The sequence below is a fragment of the Pelodiscus sinensis genome, chromosome 6 (genome assembly GCF_052426305.1).
Source record: "Pelodiscus sinensis isolate ZL-2025 chromosome 6, ASM5242630v1, whole genome shotgun sequence".
NCBI classification, from domain to species: Eukaryota; Metazoa; Chordata; order Testudines; family Trionychidae; genus Pelodiscus; species Pelodiscus sinensis.
In genome coordinates, this window is record NC_143057.1 from 31,545,062 (window position 1) to 31,564,889 (window position 19,828).

Sequence of the window (19,828 nt, forward strand, 5' to 3'; positions counted from 1 at the left end):
AAGGTGTTCCCTGGAGGATATTTGAGAGTTTGTGTTGCGCATCCTACACTTCCCTTCATGGGAATGTTCAAATGGGTTGCAACTCTCTTAAAGAGGTTCTGAAAAGAAGAGAACTCCTTGGTGGTTGTCGAGGATGGTAGCATGATGGCCTCATCCGTACCAGACGGTGAGTTTGTGTCAAGTAATGCCGAATTCGGGGAATGATGATCATCAATTTCATTTCACGCCCTCCCCGTTTGAAGGGACTGGATCAGTGGAGAGAGCGCATTTGTTTTATGCTTCATTTTGTGTATTCTCTTCTTATGTTGAGGCCATGGGTTCCAAAAATGCCATGGAGTGGGGAGGGCATTGGTGGTGGCATCCATGAATGCGGTGCCCAGAGAGCCACGGCTGCTCTGGTGAAGTCGGGCTGGTCAGAATTAAATGACAGTCCTGAGGTCTCTGTACGTGGAGACAGATGCGGTGAGAAAACCGCTAAGTCATCAACTCCATCAGTTGATAGAGTGGAAGGTGACGCTTTGTAACCGGATAGTGGTGAATGAGGTTGTCTGTCATTACTCAAAAATGGAGAATTTAGGGTAAAGAGATCACCAGGTCTCTGTGCTCCCTGTAGCTAATGGTAGGAGTGTGAGGCGCCAAAGTGCTGTTGCTATAGAACAGTGGTGCACAACCTTTATTCATTCACTTTATTCATTCATTCACTCCAATGGCCGGATCAAATCGCCGCGCGGCCGCCAATGGCTGGGCCCAGCCCCCAGCCAGCCAGATCAAAGTGCTACAATCCCCAAGGAAGACAGCCATGACCCCCAAGAGGATCGCAACCCACAGGTTGTGCACCACTGCTATAGAAGATGATAGTACCTGTGGTGCCAGAGGAGTATAGCATGCAGTGAGGCGTTATGGGTAGCGAGAGGGGGAAGGGTGCTGTGCGGCTGCCCTGTCAGCTGCTGCAGTGTCATGGCGAGCTCTTGGAGCGCTGCTGTACTCGGCACGGTCCTAGTCGGTGCTGTGCTCGATGCTGAGCTTTATGAGGCAGGCACCGTGTGGCCTGTCGATTATGGATGGGCGCACCTAAGGTACAAGGTCTGTCATAGGTACTGAGGTGCGGACTGTCAGGATTAGCCAACTGACTCTCAACTGAGTGCCATCTTGGTGAGTGCGGATTTTGTGGAAGTGAGGTGGCCCATTTATTTGGGGATTTAGGCGGTCTGCCTGGAGCCAGGATCTGAGGAAGGGCGCTTACCCTTCTCTGTTAGTATCACTTTCAAGTAGAGGTCTGTTTCTCCGTGTGCGCGCTTTTAATTTGCAGTGTGGACACTGTTATGGCCGTCTGAGGCCAGCATAGGGTCATTGCAGTCTGCACAGCATTTGAAGCGGGCGACCCAATCTCGTGGTGATATTAGCAAGCGGCCAAGGGAGCCTGCTGAGGTGAATGGCATTTTTGTTTGTTTGTTGGTTTGGTTTTTTTCTTTACACTAACAACTATGAGGGAGAAGAACTTGGAATAAACAAATCTATCTAATTATCTTTAGAACAGCTGAGGAATGAAAAGCACTGCAGAAGTCCATCTGAAGCCGCAGACTGTATAAAGGAACTGAAGGGAGGGTGGTTGCACATGCGCAAGGAGGGGGGAGGGGGGTAGACTCATGTGCACCACGCATGCGTGGCCCCAATGCATTTCTATAAAAAAAAAATCTGCTCTGAGGCGCTGGGATGCACCTACACCTACTGTGGAGCACCCACAGGGACGTCTCTTGAAGAAGAATAAAAAGTTGTCTTCATTGTAGTCCAAGAACTTATTGGATAGTCTGTGACCTGCTGCATTAGTTTCTTAACATATACCTGGATAGCTGAAGTCCTCCACCACCACCAAATCCTGTGCTTTGGATGATTTTGTTAGTTTAAAAAAAGCCTCATCCACCTCTTCTACCTGGGTAGGTGGTCTGTAATAGATCGCTAGTATGATATCACCCTGGTTTTTACCCCTAGTTTATATTTATTTATATCAATATCTTCTTTTCCTCTTTAGGACACTGATCCATAAGTGAGCAAGATAATTTGCTTCTGAGGTGTCAGTGACTTGGATACAGGTAATGCTATTTTAACAGAATGCCTTTCTGTATACTTTTTTGCTCATTTGAGTCTTCCTAAGTAGGAAATAGCCAATGATTAACATTTCAGTCATGCAACTCTTCTCACTACAGATTGAACCTCTCTAGTCTGACACACTCTGGGGCAGGCTGCATCAGTTGTCCAGCATTTAGGTAGCCAGATTAGGACTGGGACCAAGCTTCATGCACCCCTCCCACATTGCCCTGTCCATGTCCCTCTCTGTCCTAGGCTAGGACCACAGCTAGGAGGTAGCTGCAGAGCCCCAGTGTCAGGACTCTAATTCGGCACGGGCCAGGTCCCGGGAGTGCTGTACTAAAGAGGTTTAAGCTGTAGTGTCAATAATACTAACACGGACAAATTTATGCTTGCAAATGAGTAATTCCAATTCCTTGTCTCTTACCCAGAATCCAACAGCTGATATATAGCCAATTAACATTTTTCTTCTCTTCATGTTTCTTGGGGTCTGGATTAAATTTGTTCAACATGTTGATTTTTTTCCAAAGGAGTAAACATTTGCTCCTTCTTTTCACCCTTCCCCCAACCTCTTGGTTTTTTGTTCAAAGTCTTCCTGACTAGTGTAGCAAGCCCCATCTCCTAGAAAATTGGCCCTTATTGTTTTATCAGGGAATCTCACGTAGGATTAATGGAGTATTTCAGTCATCTCACAAGTCACTCAGACTTTCTGTATTCTTTCTACCATTTACATTTATGTTTTGAATAACTATGGCAGGACACAGACCTACAAATCAGTGAAGCATACTACACCTGCCTGAAATAAGAGACCTATAGAATTTACATCAGTGATCGATGGTAGGACTTTAAAAATTCAGGGGGCATTCATCAACAAGTCTTTCAAAATGGATGTCCTTCAACAACCAACAATACTAGTAAAGGAATATCCACAAAGCACAAACTTACTGCAATGTACAGGAGACTACAAGGCATATATCCCTAATGGCACTAAGTACCCAGAAATCAGGGATGTAAAATCCCATTTAATTTGTTAATTGGGCCCCTTTCCATCCTGCTGGGCTGGAACAGCTTTCAATCTCATGCTGGGCTGCGCAGCCTTGTATGGGGCCAGAAGCCGCAGTGAGGGGCGGGGGGAAGGAAAGGAGGGCTGCTTCTAATCCTGCGTGAGGCTGTCAATTCAAGATCCCATGCAGGCTGGGAGCTGGAGGCCTTGTGTGGGGCACTTACCTCACACAAGTGGCTCCGTTAGGCCGAATGTGTGTGCCTGCACTGTCTGCTATGGTGGCCCTCCTGTGACCCAGCCCTCCAGCAGAGTCTGCACTAGGGATGTTAACTAATGATTAATTTACTAGTTGATAGGCACTTCCGCGTTCCTCCTTTCAAAGGAGGAATGCAGTACTCTGCATGCAGCCCAGGGCCAGTGGGAAGTCCCACTGACTCCATGCTGCCTGTGGATGCCAGCTTTAAAATGTACAAGAGTCCTCAGTGGTGGCTCTTGTGCATTTCAAAGTGGAAGTGCTAGCATGGAGCCTGGGGGACTCAGGTGCAGGTTCCGTGTGGCATTTCCCCAGTACCTGGAGTTAGCTGGGGATTCCCCAGCTGATCTGTGTTCCATGCAGCGCTGCCTCTTTCAGTGCAGCTGAGCTGGGGATCAAAGCTGGGACATTTCAAAGTGGCAGTGCCACACGGAGCCACTTAAAGGGCATAGATAGAAGCAGCGGGGGGTGGAGGGCAGGAAATCGACTAGTAGACTGACTATTGGATAAGCATTTGCTTAGCGGATAGTCGACTAGTCCTTAACATTCTTAGTTTGCACCTCTTGAGCTCCAAAGAGGAACTGCTCATGCTTGTCCAGTAGCTTCCTTTTAACTGGCTTTCTGGGCCCTGACTGGTTGCTTCCTTTGTGCTGCTCTAGCTTGCCTTAAGGACTTCTCTATGATTTGCTGGGCAGGGGTGTGGCAAGACCACAAGCCCTCAGCAGAGGGCTTCAGGACCTGGTCCACCCAGCTACACTCTTACCCTTCTTAATGGGAGCATGGTGGTAGTTTCATAGAAGGCACTCTCCCCTTGTAGCCCATTTTTGCCTAGTGTCAGAAAAGGCTTCCCTCTCCCAGATTCCTGTCCATAAGGCTATTAATTGTAGTCTGTCCATACACCAATCTACCAGGGCCCTTTTCTCTGGGGTCCTAGATACAGAGTTTCTGTCTCTCTCAGTAACACAGTGTTTCGAACAAACTCTTTCTTCTATTTCATAAACTGGAGCTCTTCAGTAAGCTGCGCATTCTCGAGCTTAGAAACCTTTCTACACTCCTGCTTTTTATCCCAGCCCTTCTCATTCACTTCTTCCAGATGGGGTGAATCTTTGTGGGCTTCTTTACTAACCAGCTCACTTAGTATTTTACCCTGAGACCCCCCACAGCATTTTGCCAGACCTTAACTTTGATCTGGGTTTCTTTGGTATCCTGCTGAACCCTCTGATCCTTCTCCCTCTGGGCCTGGGCCAATGCTGCCTGCAAAGCTGAGTTTCGTTCCCTCTTCCCTTCAGCTTTCACCTGCACCCTGGCCAACTCCTGTCTGGACTATCTAAAAATTTTTTGTCTGGAGAGGTTAGTCTCATCCAGTTCCTGTTGGCATTTCCTTATCTCAGCAGGCCCCACACATTGGGGCCCTTCTGGTCCTGTCTCTTGGCTCTTTTCTGAGTTTCCTCACCACAGCTTTCAACCCCTCTGTTTTATTTCCTGGATAGACTCAGACCTTCTTACCCTGGGTCATTGTCCTGGGCCTTCCCACATGAGCTGAATAGTCCATCCAACGTTTCCCCCAAATTACAGGTGAGGGCAGGTCCCACATCACATCAGCTCAGAGTCAAGCTCTCTGGCCCTGTACCCCCTATTCCACCTCTGTTGTCTGGGGCAGACTCAGGTTTCCACAAGTATATGAGAAATATGTACAGGGAGGAGTCTGTCTAGGCTAGTTGACCTCACCTGGTCTTCCTGAAGTAGGATGCATCCACATCCTGAGTCTACAAGACCATTAAGCATAGTTCCTCCAAGCTTGATTGCCACTACCCATGGGGGAGGGAGGGGTCTACTCTGACCCTTGAAATAGAACTCCACTGACTTATCTCACTGTAACCGCTTAGGTAGTCAGATTCCATGACAGAAATGTCCCAGCTTCCCACAGGGGAATCACCCCAGTGGATCTAGTGTAGGACCCCTTCTTGGGCAAGGGTGCCATTTTGGGAGTGGGAGTGGAGGTGGGGGGAGCGGGGGAAGGGCAGCAGCCATGAGGCTAGCTGGGATGAGGCTAGCTTTTCATCCTGGTCCATAGTCGCTGAGGGAGTGAGAAGAAAGTGCTTGCAATCTGTGCATGCCTCTCACATCTGGCTGGTGAAGGGAGCTCACCAGCCAGGTGTGAGAGGCATGCACGAATTGCAAACACTTTGCCCTCACTCCCTTAGCATTCAGGGAACGGGATGAAAAGCAAGCTGCATCCTGGAGCACACGGCTACTGCCTCCCCTAACGTCCTGAAATGGCACTCTTGCTCTTGGGGTTTCTGGGATGCAAGTCAGGGATGGTGACGGGAAAGCAGGTTCCTTTTACGTATAGTGCCCAGTGCCAGGTCCAAAGGGACTTCTTTTCTGGTTGGATCAGATGTCTGGGCCAACCCCTTCTGGGCTCAAGCTGAAACTTCTGAGCCCTCAGTTCACCAGGTGTTGGGCAGGCGTGATTTGCTATGTCAGCAGCAAGCTGGAAATCTTTGGTACTCTGGACTGCTTCAGAAAGTGAGTCAGGGTTAAGTCTCCAAACCCATTTTTGAATTGGTGCTGGTGATCTCTGAAGTATTTGGTCTAGGACCGTGGAATCAATAATTCCTTCGGTTGTATGGACATCAGGGCATAACCAACAGATGGCCCAATCTTTAAGGCTTTGGGCTGCCAGTGTGGCCAAGACCCTGAAGGAAAAGGTTCTGAATAGAACATATGTCACTAAGTCTCTGGGGATATATCCAGGCAGTCAAGTATGGTAGCTTTGACAGTCCAATAATCTGCTGCCCCATCATCATCCAGAGTGCAAGATGCTGCCTGAGCTTCCCCAGACAGGAACAGCACCAGGTGGGCAGCCCAAATGGTTTGTTCCCAATCAGCGGTTGTGGCTATCCCTTCAGAAGGCTATAAATAAGTCTCTGTATTATCACGTGGCCCCAATCTGGCCAATGGTATTCCCAGACCTGAGTTCAATGGGTTCAGGGACACTGGGGCAATTACCCACAGCAACACTGCCTCTTGAAACTGCTGCTGGTGGTGTTGCTGGAGCTGAAGCAGCTCCAGGAGCACATCCTGCTGTTTTTGGGTGGCTTGTTGCGCCTCTTGCTGCACTTTAATCAGTGCTTTCTGGGTCTCAGACAAACTGTGCTGTTGCTGGGCCGGTAGAATTACCAACTCCTCTATAAGCCCCTTTTTCCAGGGGTTTGTCTGGCATCCTCAATTCTAGTACCAATGTGATGGGGTGGCACTCTCTGATATAGCAGCCCTCCTGTGACCCAGCCCTCTGGCCGAGTCTGCACCGCTTGAGCTACAAAAAGAAATAGCCTCACTCTGGCCCAGCAGCTTTCTTTTAACTAGTTTATTGAGCACTGATTGGTCACTTCCTTTGCAATACTCTAGCTTGCCTTGAGGCCTTCTCTATGGTTTGCTGGGCAGGATGTGGCAAGGCCACAAGCCTCCAAGCAGGGGGACTTCGGGGCCTCGTCTACCTCATCACACAGGGCCACAGGGATTTAGTGAACATTAGAATAGCCCAGTAATGACTCTAAACTATGCCAGGGCCAACGGAAAATTGGAGAAGTACAACCAGCTCCTCTGTGCCCTTTTGCCTCCAGTTCTGTGCAGTGCATTCTTTCTATGCAGAACAGAATTTGGGTCTCTGTGTCCAACCCAAGTCAAACAGAACAAGCTATTATAAATCTGTGTATAAGACCTCTTATCACCCAGCAACAATAGAAATTCACTGAGAAAGCACTAAACAACTATGGAAAATAAATAAAAAAATACACGTGCTTAATTTTAAAACAAAAGCATATGTAGTTTCCATCAGACCTGTGATCCCTCCAAGTTGAATGTCTGAGCATTGTGACACAGCAACATGACATCTTTCTCCAAGTCACCGAGGCTACGATACTTATGGTTACGGATTCTTTCCTATTGTGTTTTTAAAATGGAGAAGAGAAAGAGAAACAAAATACAAGGCAGATGGTTAACACTGTGTTGTAATTTTGAATGCTAATATGAATATTAAAAATCTCTGTGACACAGATATTTTTAGAAAAAAAATTCTATAAACAGGGCACAGTTCTCAGCCATATAAGGGCCAAAAGCAAACTAAAGCTATGCAACTATTGAGTGCAGCTGAAAAGTCAAAAGCAGCAGAGCCTCCACCCTGCTGTGTGTGTAAGAGAAAACATTAATAGCAGGTGTCTTCAGCTCACTAGCGTGATGGGAATGGGGAGGGAATTCGTGGGAGTGGTAGAGGCATGGATACAAAGTGGATCCTCATGACCACAGAGGTTCAAAAGATTGCATACACTATCTCCCCACATACCCCACAGCAGCTGAATATGGCATGGCTGCCCCAACAGTTGATTCAGATTTAGAAGTATGATTTCCCAGAACAGTGCAGGTGTTCTGGAAGAGGAACTGAGATGGCTGAATGAGAAGGGATGCTGGCTGAGATTGCAAAACTACAAGAAGCAGGATTACCAGAAAACCCTGAGAGAGGAGAGGCTGTGAACCTCAGGCACAAAGGGTGAGCTGAGGAACTATTTTTGTTTGTAGTGTGTTTATGTTTGGACAAATAAACCTATGTATAGGAGACTGAGCATAGCAATATGTGCTTGCTAATCTGGAGAGAAGTCCTGGGGTGCCATAGATGGTGGAGAACATGTGCACTTCAACTGGCCCCTGATACAAGGAGAGATTTTGCATGAGGTGGATATTTGATACCACGGGAAGGGAGGAGGATGCTGCAGAGTAATCTTTGGCTATGGGGGGGGAGCACTCAGATGATGGCCACCATGTTAATGTTAGATGGCAATTCCATATTTAAAATCTAGGCCTCATAACATATGCAAATTTTTAATGTCCAGTGTGGTCACAATTTGGTGGAGATTACATGGACAACCCCAATATTTCAAACTCCAAAACAAAAATGAAGAAATGTCCACTCCCAATTAATATGCCTACCTTTATTTTTTTGAAGTCCACTGGCTTCCTAATTAACTCATAATACTCTGGTAATTCTTTCCTAGATGGGAGCTGAATGAAGACTTCACTTAGTTGTCGCCCTGAACTGTTAAGAAAAACAGAAACAATTCAGACAAGTACCGTAGCTTTATAGTGAAAGAAAATGTACAAAACAGAGATCACAAACCATAAAATAAAATAAAGGATTCGTTTTTTCTCAGAATCTTCACCAACTTCAATCACCACAAATTCACGATCTGTAACTATCCATTTTTTATGTTCTCGGTCATTGCAACTCTAGAATTACAAGAGTCTGCCCATTGTGATATCTCAATCAATCACCAACCTTACTCTACACTTAATCACTTGTTTTGCTGTAAGAGGGAGACTGCACACTTGATTTAAACACCTCACCATGCAACATAAAATATTCTAAGCACATGTAGCCCTTTGCCACACTACACACTTTCACCACCTATGCAAATCAACACAACCTCCCAGAATCTCACACCCACCCTCACTTCTATTTTCCAGAAACTCAGAAACTTCAGCAGCAAAGCTGTAAGTCATCACAAGTTATCTATTAGTGCCTCTGTAGTTATTAGACAGTGAAGCCAGGGAGGAACAGTTAGTCTCCATAGGACAATCTTCTGCTGAAATCTGTCAAACAAGTCCACGGTAAATCATTCTATCATAGAGCTGGGGGAAATGACCCAGGGAAGAGGATAGCTGTTGGGGGGGAGGGGGGTTGAAATAATGGGTCACTGGCCTCCTTTGATGTCCTGTAACCTATTCGGATATCTAAACATCTATCTAACTAGAGTAGAAAGAATAGAATCCACTGGCTAGAGAAATTATGTTCTAAGGAAATGATGTGGAATAAACAGTTTTTCACCTCTGCTTATTTTTCCTACATGGTTCCAGATTTCTTAAATCAGTTTGCTTTCCTCAAGCCTAATACTCCTGTGTTGTTGTATTGTGACACCCTCCCATTTTATATGCTGAATTTGAGACAGAGAAAAAACTAAGAGAGATATTCCAAGCACAATGTCTTATACCATTAAGAGAAAAGAGCCCATGACTCCACCAAGTCTATTAGGAACTTCATCAATTTACCTGAGAAGCATATAGATACTACATCAGGTATAAAAGAAAATCTTAAAATGCATAACTCTTTTCCATAGGCTTGTTTTGACTTTGCGAGAACACTACTGAACTGTATTTAGCATGCTAAAGGGTACTAGTCTCATTGTGATACTCGGGATGGGAGGAGAAATAATTACATGCATTCATAATGGTTATGAACACAAATTCTCTACCTGTTGCAGCTATTTATAGATCCAGCCAATGAAAGTGGACTTATTTGATGAGGACAAAGGCGGGGAGGGGGTAGACAAACACCTTCCCATCACCAACCAACCAAAAACTACCACTTTTAGGTTTTTGTAGACTTGGGGGGGGGGGGGGGGAGGAAGAGCGTGTGAAATTAGAGATACTATAATAAAAGCTTGATCAATGCCTTACTAAGGGGTTACTACTACATTCTCATGAAATAATACAATGAAATACAATTTATAATTTTTTATATACATGTATGAAACTATGGTAAGGATCCCACAGAGAGCAGCAGACAGGCTTCCATTTGGATCTATGTGCGTATTATAGGCAGCACTAGTAGCATTGTCTATTATTAAGGTTGCCCCATAGTTCCTATTATAAGATGCTGTTTTCAGTTACTTATGTTAACCATTTGGGCAAAAGTTTTCCACATCAGGTCCCTGCCTCTGGATGATTTTTGGATGTGGCCTGCGATCGACCCACTGACTATACCGGTCCAACCATTTCAAACTGAGCACTCCAAATTAGTACTTTTAATTTTAATTGATCTGTGCCAAAGTTCCCCATCTGTAAAATAGAATCAAGCCACTCATCTCACAGAAGTGTTGTGAAAATCCATTATGTTTGGGAAGCACTACAATACTACAGTGATTTGTACCACCAAAAAGGTGATGATGAAATTAAGAATTCTGTCTTCAAAGTAGGGTTTGAATGGAGTGCAGTAAATAATGCGTAGGGTCAGACATTAAACAATGAGGATAAATACAAAATATTGAATAGCTAACTCATTAATTGAACATGGTACATTCGGTGCTGAAGAACAAGCTATTATGAATTTACATAATCAAAAGCACTATTATAATACATATGCACATGGTGGCTGAATTAAAAGTCACACAAGACAGCCTTCATGCTGGCATTTCCTAACTTCTGAGTGGCTGGCTTTGTAACTTCAGTAACTCTATGTGTGCGCACATTTTCAGAAGCTAACGGATTTGTGCCATTTTACAGACATACTTATTATATTCTGTTTAAAAATCTGGCCTTTTCACTTAATTTCTTACATGCATGCACACTACATAATAGAGAGGCTGCTAAAGATTCCTTGTTGCAAAACAGCAATGAAATTAGTAGCATTGGCATCAGATGCTGTAGTTCACCATAGCCACACAATTATATCATACAGTGAAATAAAGACTTTTAAAGTACAGAAAAAACCCAAACAGCTATTACTGCTAGCAAAACATACCCGCTGTTCTGTCATTTAAAAGGTATGGCAAATCAAATTCGTAGCTCCAAGCCACTCTCTTCTCAACTGACAGCCCGGATTAGCTCCTCAGAAGGAGTAAGTCTCACTGCTATGTTTGAAACTTCGGGGGCTTCCTACTTCAAAAGTCTATTTGAGAAGAAGCAATGTAACACTGAGTTCAAAGTGAAGTATCAAGCTCTTTTCATAGTGGATTGGCCCCAACCATACTTCTGACAGCAATTAAAAACAATTTGTAGTGATATCCTTTATATTTAAAGCAAAAAACTGCTAAATAATCTGTTCTGTTCACATTTTAAACCAAGCTTCTCTCTCTCACTACTGGAAGTCAGAAAAGCCCCTTGGTGTCTGTACTGAATAGCCTGTGTCATAGAATCATAGGACTGGAAGGGACCTCGAGAGGTCATCGAGTCCAGCCCCCCGCCCTCAAGGCAGGACCAAGCTCCGTCTACACCATCCCTGACAGATGTCTATCTAACCTGTTCTTAAATATCTCCAGAGAGGGAGATTCCACCACCTCCCTTGGCAATTTATTCCAATATTTGACCACCCTGACAGTTAGGAATTTTTTCCTAATGTCCAATCTAAACCTCCCTTGCTGAACTTTAAGCCCATTACTCCTTGTCCTGTCCTCAGAAACCAAGAGGAACAAATTTTCTCCTTCCTCCTTGTGACACCCTTTTAGATATTTGAAAACCGCTATCATGTCTCCCTTAATCTTTTTTTTTCCAAACTAAATAAGCCCAGTTCATGAAGCCTGGCTTCATAGGTCATGTTCTCTAGACCTTTAATCATTCTTGTCGCTCTTCTCTGTACCCTTTCCAATTTCTCCACATCTTTCTTGAAATGTGGCGCCCAGAACTGGACACAGTGCTCCAGCTGAGGCCTAACTAGTGCAGAGTAGAGAGGCAGAATGACTTCATGAGTTTTGCTTACAACACACCTGTTGATACAACCTAGAATCATATTTGCTTTTTTTGCAACAGCATCACACTGTTGACTCATATTCAACTTGTGGTCCACAATGACCCCTAGATCTCTTTCCGCCATGCTCCTTCCTAGACAGTCGCTTCCCATCTTGTATGTATGGAACTGATTGTTCCTTCCTAAGTGGAGCACTTTGCATTTCTCTTTATTAAACCTCATCCTGTTTACCTCTGACCATTTCTCTAACTTGCTACGGTCATTTTGAATTATGTCCCTATCCTCCAAAGAAGTTGCAACCCCACCCAGGTTTGGTATCATCTGCAAACTTAATAAGCGTACTCTCTATCCCAATATCTACATCATTGATGAAGATATTGAACAGTACGGGTCCCAAAACAGACCCTTGCGTAACTCCACTTGTTATCCCTTTCCAGCAGGATTTAGCACCATTAACAACAACTCTCTGACTACGGTTATCCAGCCAATTATGCACCCACCTTATCGTGGCCCTATCTAAGTTATATTTGCCTAGTTTATCAATAAGAATATCATGCGAGACCGTATCAAATGCCTTACTAAAGTCTAGGTATATGACATCCACCGCTTCTCCCTTATCTACAAGGCTCATTATCCTATTAAAGAAAGCTATCAGATTAGTTTGGCATGACTTGTTCTTCACAAACCCATGCTGGCTATTCCCTATCACTTTATTACCTTCCAAGTGTTTGCATACGATTTCCTTAATTACCTGCTCCATTATCTTCCCTGGGACAGACGTTAAACTGACCGGTCTGTAGTTTCCTGGGTTGTTCTTATTCCCCTTTTTATAGATGGGCACAATATTTGCCCTTTTCCAGTCTTCTGGAATCTCCCGTCTTCCATGATTTTTCAAAGATCATAGCTAAAGGCTCAGATACCTCCTCTATCAGCTCCTTGAGTATCCTGGGATGCATTTCATCAGGACCTGGTGACTTGCTGACATCTAACTTTCCTAAGTGATTTTTAACTTGTTCTTTGTGTATCCTATCTTCTAAACTTACCCTCTCTCCGCTTGTATTCACTACGTTAGGAACACCTCCAGACTTCTCAGTGAAGACCGAAACAAAGAAGTCATTGAGCATCTCTACCATTTCCAAGTTTCCTGTTACTGCTTCTCCTTCCTCACTGAGCAGTGGGCCTACTTGTCCTTGGTCTTCCTCTTGCTTCTAATGTATTTATAAAAGGTCTTCTTGTTCCCCTTTATGCCTGTAGCTAGTTGGATCTCATTTTGTGCCTTTGCCTTTCTAATCTTGCCCCTGCATTCCCGTGTTGCTTGCCTATATTCATCCTTTGTTATTTGTCCTAGTTTCCATTTTTTATAGGACTCCTTTTTTATTTTGAGATCATGCAAGATCTCCTTGTTAAGCCAAGTTGGTCTTTTGCCGTATTTTCTATCTTTCCTACACAGCGGAATTGTTTGCTTTTGGGCCCTTAACAACGTCCCTTTGAAATACTTTCAACTCTCCTCAGTTGTTTTTCCCTTCAGTCATGCTTCCCATGGGACCTTACCTACAAGTTCTCTGAGCTTATCAAAATCTGCCTTCCTGAAATCCATTACCTCAATTGTGCTGGTCTCCCTTCTACCTTTCCTTAAGATCATGAACTCTATTATTTCATGATCACTGTCCCCCATACTGTCTTCCACTTTCAAGTTCTCAACTAGTTCCTCCCTATTTGTTAAAATCAAATCCAGAACAGCTTCTCCTCTGGTAGCTTTTTCAACCTTCTGAAACAGAAAGTTGTCTCCAATGCAGTCCAGAAACTTATTGGATAGCCTGTGCCCCGCTGTGTTAGTTTCCCAACATATGTCTGGATAGTTGAAGTCCCCCATCACCACCAAATCTTGGGCTTTGGATAGTTTTGTTAATTGTTTAAAAAAGGCCTCATCCACCTCTTCCACCTGGCTAGGTGGCCTGTAGTAGACTTCTAGCATGACATCACCCTCATTTTTTACCCCTTTTAGCTTAACCCAGAGACTCTCTACACAGCTATCTCCTATGTTCATCTCCACTTCAGTCCAAATGTGTACATTTTTAATATACAAGGCAACCCCTCCTCCCTTTTTTCCCTGTCTGTCCTTCCTGAGCAAGCCGTACCCTTCCATACCAACATTCCAATCGTGCGTCCCATCCCACCAGGTTCCTGTAATACCAATGATATCATAGTTGTATTTATTGTGTCATGGCTCCATAAGTAAATACATAGCCTTACTATCTTTAATTATGAAACTAAATAGTAAAACTAAATCCAATATTAAAAAATAGGCAGGGGTAGAATTTTATCTATGGCTTTGGTCATTTGTCAAGCTAAAAATTCATACAAACACTGAATTCCTATGTAATTTGGCACAGCTAATTACTTCAAATTATGTGAAGCTGTGAATAGGAAAAACATTAAGCAATGAAATATGTAGCAGATACAAAAGACTAACATCTGATTTAGTCTACCTAGATCAGTGAAAGCTTGGAGTTTTACCATTTTTTACTGAACCTTTCTCACAAAAGGATTCCCTCTCCTATTCCCTCTGTGCATGTATATTCATACCATAAATGGATAGGGTTAGAATACAATACAAAACATTTCTTTTCTAGAGAAGTCTCAAATGGCTGTGCTGTGGATATGCTGGAAGAAAATTATTAATTACGAATGCCAGATTCCCGTTTTAATCCATATCCCCCACTTTTATAATTAAAAATAATAACCAGGACAGCTTCCACATAAAAAGCCTGTGCAGTAAATCACTCCTGGTTGCCTAGCAACTAGCAGGCTACATGCTGAACAGGAAGCAGGGACCAGCATAAATTAACAAGAATCAACTGTGACAGAAAGGAGTGATAGTTCACTACTACGGCACTAGACCATCCATTTTTATCCATGTGGATACACAAATATAAATTATACACCATTAGAGAATAAACTCAGATTTTTAAAAGCCATTTTGCTCGCTGGTTGTTTTATTTTTATTTGTCTTGGGAGGAGACTAACTTCGCTTCATTCCCAAACTAAGGAATCTGTTGGACCTGGGGAGGTCAATGACAGCCCTCTGCTATCACCGGCTGTGGGGCTCTGCTCTGGTGACAGCAAAGGGGCTTGCACTGACTGATTGGGGACTGGGCAGGGGTGCTCATGGGACGAGGAAGTGCAGCTGCGGAGCCTTGCAGTCAGGGCCAGCCCCTCGGGAAGGCAGGGAGGATTTGCTGAGCATGGCCTGGCTTTTTCCTGTGAGTGCTCCAGCCTGGCAGCACCATCGGGATGCCATACCGTCTATGCCGCCAGACTACAGAAGTCCAGACAATATGAGGTCCAACCTGTATATATTTGCAGATATTGTGTCAGTTTACTTGTCTTGGCAGTATATTGCCAAAAAGAACAGGCAATGTCCCTTTTTTGATATGGGAGACAGAAATAAAAATGTATTGACCTATAAAACAACTCAACATTTCAGATATTTGAAGTTGAGAAAACCAGATAGGAAAACAAAAACATTGAAAATGCTCATATTTTTCTTTGGAGAATTTCACATGTCGTGACAGAACAAGACAACTATCAAGTTTTGTTTATAGCTGCAGAATGAAAGAGTCCTGCATGCTTGCACTGTACCCTGGGCAGACCACCAACATGCAGCACAATGTGCTAATTACAGGTCCCTTTCAAGTGTAGCTTTGTGCATAGAGAAGCTGTTCTTATGAAATACTTCATGATAGAAGTGCTCCTCTGTATTTTATAAACTCCATGCATTAGTCCAGAGAAAGAGACACATTTTTGTGAAAGATGTTTTAATTATTCACTTCTGGACTGATTTGACTTTCCCAATAAACAGTGTTCCTTCATCTGTTACTGAATCAGGAAGTGCTATTTCTATTAACTTGCATTATCATTTGAACATCTGGATGAGCAGACAAAGTGGTTTGTGTCATGTATTTGAAAGTTTCATAACCCTGCACTGGTGATTCTGATAGGCTGCTCACATTACAAAATAGCTATAATTCACTCAAAAACAGGTAATTCAAGGAAGTTCCAGAAGTAACATGCATAAAGTCTTTCAATTTAAACAAAAAAGTTTTTTCTCTCCCTAAGTGGAGTCCTGTGCTAAAACTAGTGTGCCACAAGCAAATTTTAACTTTTTGAAAATAAAAAAGTGGCAGTTCTAAAATATTTATCAAGTACCAGACAAAAGAAGAGTCTACAGCACAAGCAGGAGTCCACACTCCAACTTTCATATCAGACTTGGTAAATGTGGTAAACAGTCTCCAGAGAGAAGGGAACATAATTAAAATGACAACTACAGTCCTGCACTCACCTATGCCAGATGCACACAGGCTAATCATCAATCCCAGGAGCCTGGGATTGATGTACAATAGAAGTGTACTATAGCAGACTCTAGTAAGAGTCAATCCCTGGTTTCTATGAATCTCCTTCTCTAGCAAGTGGCTGCTAACAATTTCTGTACCAACTAGTAAATGAACAAAATACCCTGTTACAATCTGACAAAAGCAGAAGAAACAAAAACACTTGATGTCTTTAGCAAGCCCCTCCAAAAGTTAATTTGCCTGTAACATGGACCTGCAGCCTCTCTGTTTTTCTTCAAGGACAGTCAATGTCAATAACAAGCTCATCATTAAAATGTAAAATAGTGGCCAAAGGCAGAGTTTCAGATTCTCATTTTTGTTTGTTACGACATACTGATCTGCAACCTTTGCCAAGGCAATGTTAAAAAGAGAGAAAAATTGCTCTAAAGCTGTAGTTACTTCTTGTTGACAACACATTTCAGAGATTTTATATACACTTTTTGTAATGGAACATCACTTAACTTACATAATCTAGTAACAGATGTGACCAGCTTTTAGCTACTCAAGGCAGTTAGTGTGGCAGAGAGTTGGAATATCCATTTTTCCAGTTCTGAAGATCACAGTTTAACTCGTTTTAGGCAGCAGGAAAAAAAATATGTAGCGATCTATTAATATATTAATAGCTATAAATAGCAAAATGGCCAAAGACAAACAAAAATGGAGAACCTTCATTGCTGCTCTACACGCCAGCGGGCGTAATAGGCATTAACTTATAAACAGCAATGGTACGGATAGCCTATTTTCCATCCACCTCCTGGCAAAACTGGCAGGATCATTGCTGGAATAGAAGAGTGTTCCAATCAAAAGATGCAATTGACACATGGGAAAATTCCGGCTCACATTTACACTGGTATAAATTAGGAGTATCAACTCTTATAGTTGTCCTATTATCAGCTAACTGGTACAAGAAAGTGTAATTTGACACCACTCCTTCCACACACTTTAAAAAAATCCCTCTAAAACACTAAAAACCTAAATATTTTACACATATAATTCTTCATCCAAGGATAGATTAGCTCAAGGATCATCCTCTCACAGTTATGTAAGTAACAAGTGGCAAAGAGAATGAGGCCTACGTGGAAAAGGTCTGTCTCATGGCCCATTGCTTTAAAATCCACTTGCCCATAATAAGTAGAAAGCTTTCCTTTGTGAGTGTCCCCCATTCTACTTTCAATTAAAAAACATCTTCTAGACCTTATGGTTGCAAGAAAACATTTTAAATGTGAAAAGAGCAGAAACCAGTGCAGTGCAATCTTTCAACATCGGCAGACAGACAGCAACAATGCACTTGTGCTGCTGTTCAGAGTCCTGCCAAGTTTCAACAGGGTGAAAACTGGAAACCAGCAACTGTGGCAATCAATGCATTTCTAATTCATTATATCCTTACTATTAGCACAAGAAACCTCTATATTATTAGTACTGAAATAAACTAGTTTTATTCACTGTGTTTTTAAGTTTGTACACTTGACAGCACTTGTGCAAATTTCACTATGGGTAGGTGGTCAGTTGTACATCCTGACTCGAGCACAAGTATGTTAGCATTGCTCTCATATACACTTTCCCTAAGCCCTGAAAGAGGTTATTTACAAATAACAAAGCAGTAGCGCTGCAACGGTGTCCAAGATCGGGTGTAGGAAGGACTCCCTTTCACTGAGCCTCAGCATGGATTTGAGGAGTAGGGAAGAGTGGTACCAAGCATCCTTCCATGAACAGGGCCAAAGGATAATGGAAGTGCCAGAAGAGCCTCACTTCATCCTTCAGACCCCTAATAAGGTATGACGGAGCACCAGGAGCCTTGATGGATGGCCGAAGGGCATCTCTCATCACACCTCAGGCTTCTGCTTGAGGTCAAGAATAGCGGGAGCTTGGTTTTACAATTGATAACTATATATTTGCAAAGGAGGGGGAGGGGGAATCTCTAAATGAATATTTAGAATTTGCAGAATATGGTACAGTACAATTCAGTGAAAATTGCCAGCAGACACCACAGGTGCAGGGTGGAAGGTTTATTTTATTCCCTGTCACAATATATTTAGTGGATTTCATTGTGCACATTTCACTGAGAATCTCCTTCATGCAAACTGCCCCAGCAGTAGCTTGAGAACAGTGCGCTGAGGCTCTGCCTAGCCCTGCTCAGGCTATGCAGAGTGTATCAAGAAAAGGTAATAAAAAAGTAGGAATGTATTAAATGATATTTATCATAGATTCCCATGAAGTGTTTTTCAAAGTAATTTCTAAATAACCATTTTTAGTTTTTTCCTTCGATCTGTTCCCAATCAAATAAAAGTACCTGTCTTCCATGACAATTATGTCCATGCAGAGTTTCCCACTTGAACTATAAAATTAGAAAAAGGAGATGGTGGAGTTGTGTATGTACCTTTCTTACTTTACAGTATTTCCAAAAACACCAAAAGTAAATTTGTTCAACCTTAACTCCACTGACTTCAGTGCAAGTTATAGTAGCTGGAATTTGACACACATGCACACATAAGCACAGGACAACTCAAATAAGACATTTCTTTAACGAGTGTCAATTTAAAGAAATAATAATATTCTCTGCGTGTGGTTGTTTGGGGGAGGAGGGAAGAGACACAAAGCAAAAACACCACAACAAAAACAAAAAGCTACCTCACATTTTGTTTCTTTTAATGATAACTGGACCCAAACATTTGTAAGGCAAGCTTCATATATTCAAAATATGACACTATAGTAGGTGGGTTGTATTTAAAGGAGTCAGAATAACCCAGATCACTGCTAGCTTCCTACTACATCTCTAGCAAGCTCCGTTGGATAAGATATCTGTTTTTAGTACTCTGTCAGGGGACCAATAACATTATTAGAATTATATTATGCATAAAGCCAGAGGGGAGTATTTGTACACTACTCACATCACTCATCTCCGTAATTAAAATGTTCAAATTCTCAGTCCTGCTACTCTTATTTTGGTTTGGCAGAACGTACGGTCCAGGTAGGTGCCATTGATTCACTTCTGGGATGACAAAGTTCGGGGCAACTCAAAGCCATTTATATCCAAAGGAAATAGTAATTAGAGATATTAAATCCTGCATCTACAGCAAAGAACATGGGGCTTAGTGGGTTTGAGGAGCACAAACACTTATAACACTTACCTGAAAATGTAGCTTGCTTACATGAGCCATAACTGTATAGTTGAATAACTCCACTTTTCTAACTATTTTAAAATACAGATTTTTTCAAATGGGAACTATTTTAGATGGAAAATACTGCAGTCTGTTACAGTACTGCCTTGTTTACACAGAGGATTTGGGAGACATGTAGTTTCCTTTGGAAAAAAACAGGTTTTCAGACAACTGGTTTTTGGTCAGAAAGCCCAAAACATATTAGAGAGAACTCAATGGACATGCAAGCTCAACAGCTAGCTGAAGAGGAGAACAGCAGCTCACTTTAGGGAGAACAGGGTGGTTAAGAGAAGCATAGAAAGATAGAAGTAAGCTAAAGCAACTGATACTTAGTTATTTTGTAATTTATTTGAGACTGGATGCCAGATTTTTCACTCTAAACCCATTAACGAAAGAAAAGAGCTGTGGATTACCATGGGTAGT

The 19,828-nt window shown here is 42.8% G+C and overlaps 1 protein-coding gene across 5 annotated transcripts in view; it reads right to left on the reverse strand.

The window, feature by feature from the left end:
• SMARCA2 (SWI/SNF related BAF chromatin remodeling complex subunit ATPase 2) overlaps positions 1 to 19,828 on the reverse strand; it is a 190,342-nt gene that overhangs the window by 13,011 nt on the left and 157,503 nt on the right. For all 5 annotated transcript variants that reach the window (XM_025188130.3, XM_075931662.2, XM_075931661.2 and 2 more), the window contains 2 exons: positions 8,328 to 8,433; positions 7,185 to 7,286 (listed from right to left, as the gene is read on the reverse strand). In XM_025188130.3, the coding sequence (XP_025043915.2) occupies positions 7,185 to 7,286; positions 8,328 to 8,433 (208 nt within the window). The remainder of the gene's footprint in view (positions 1 to 7,184; positions 7,287 to 8,327; positions 8,434 to 19,828) is intronic.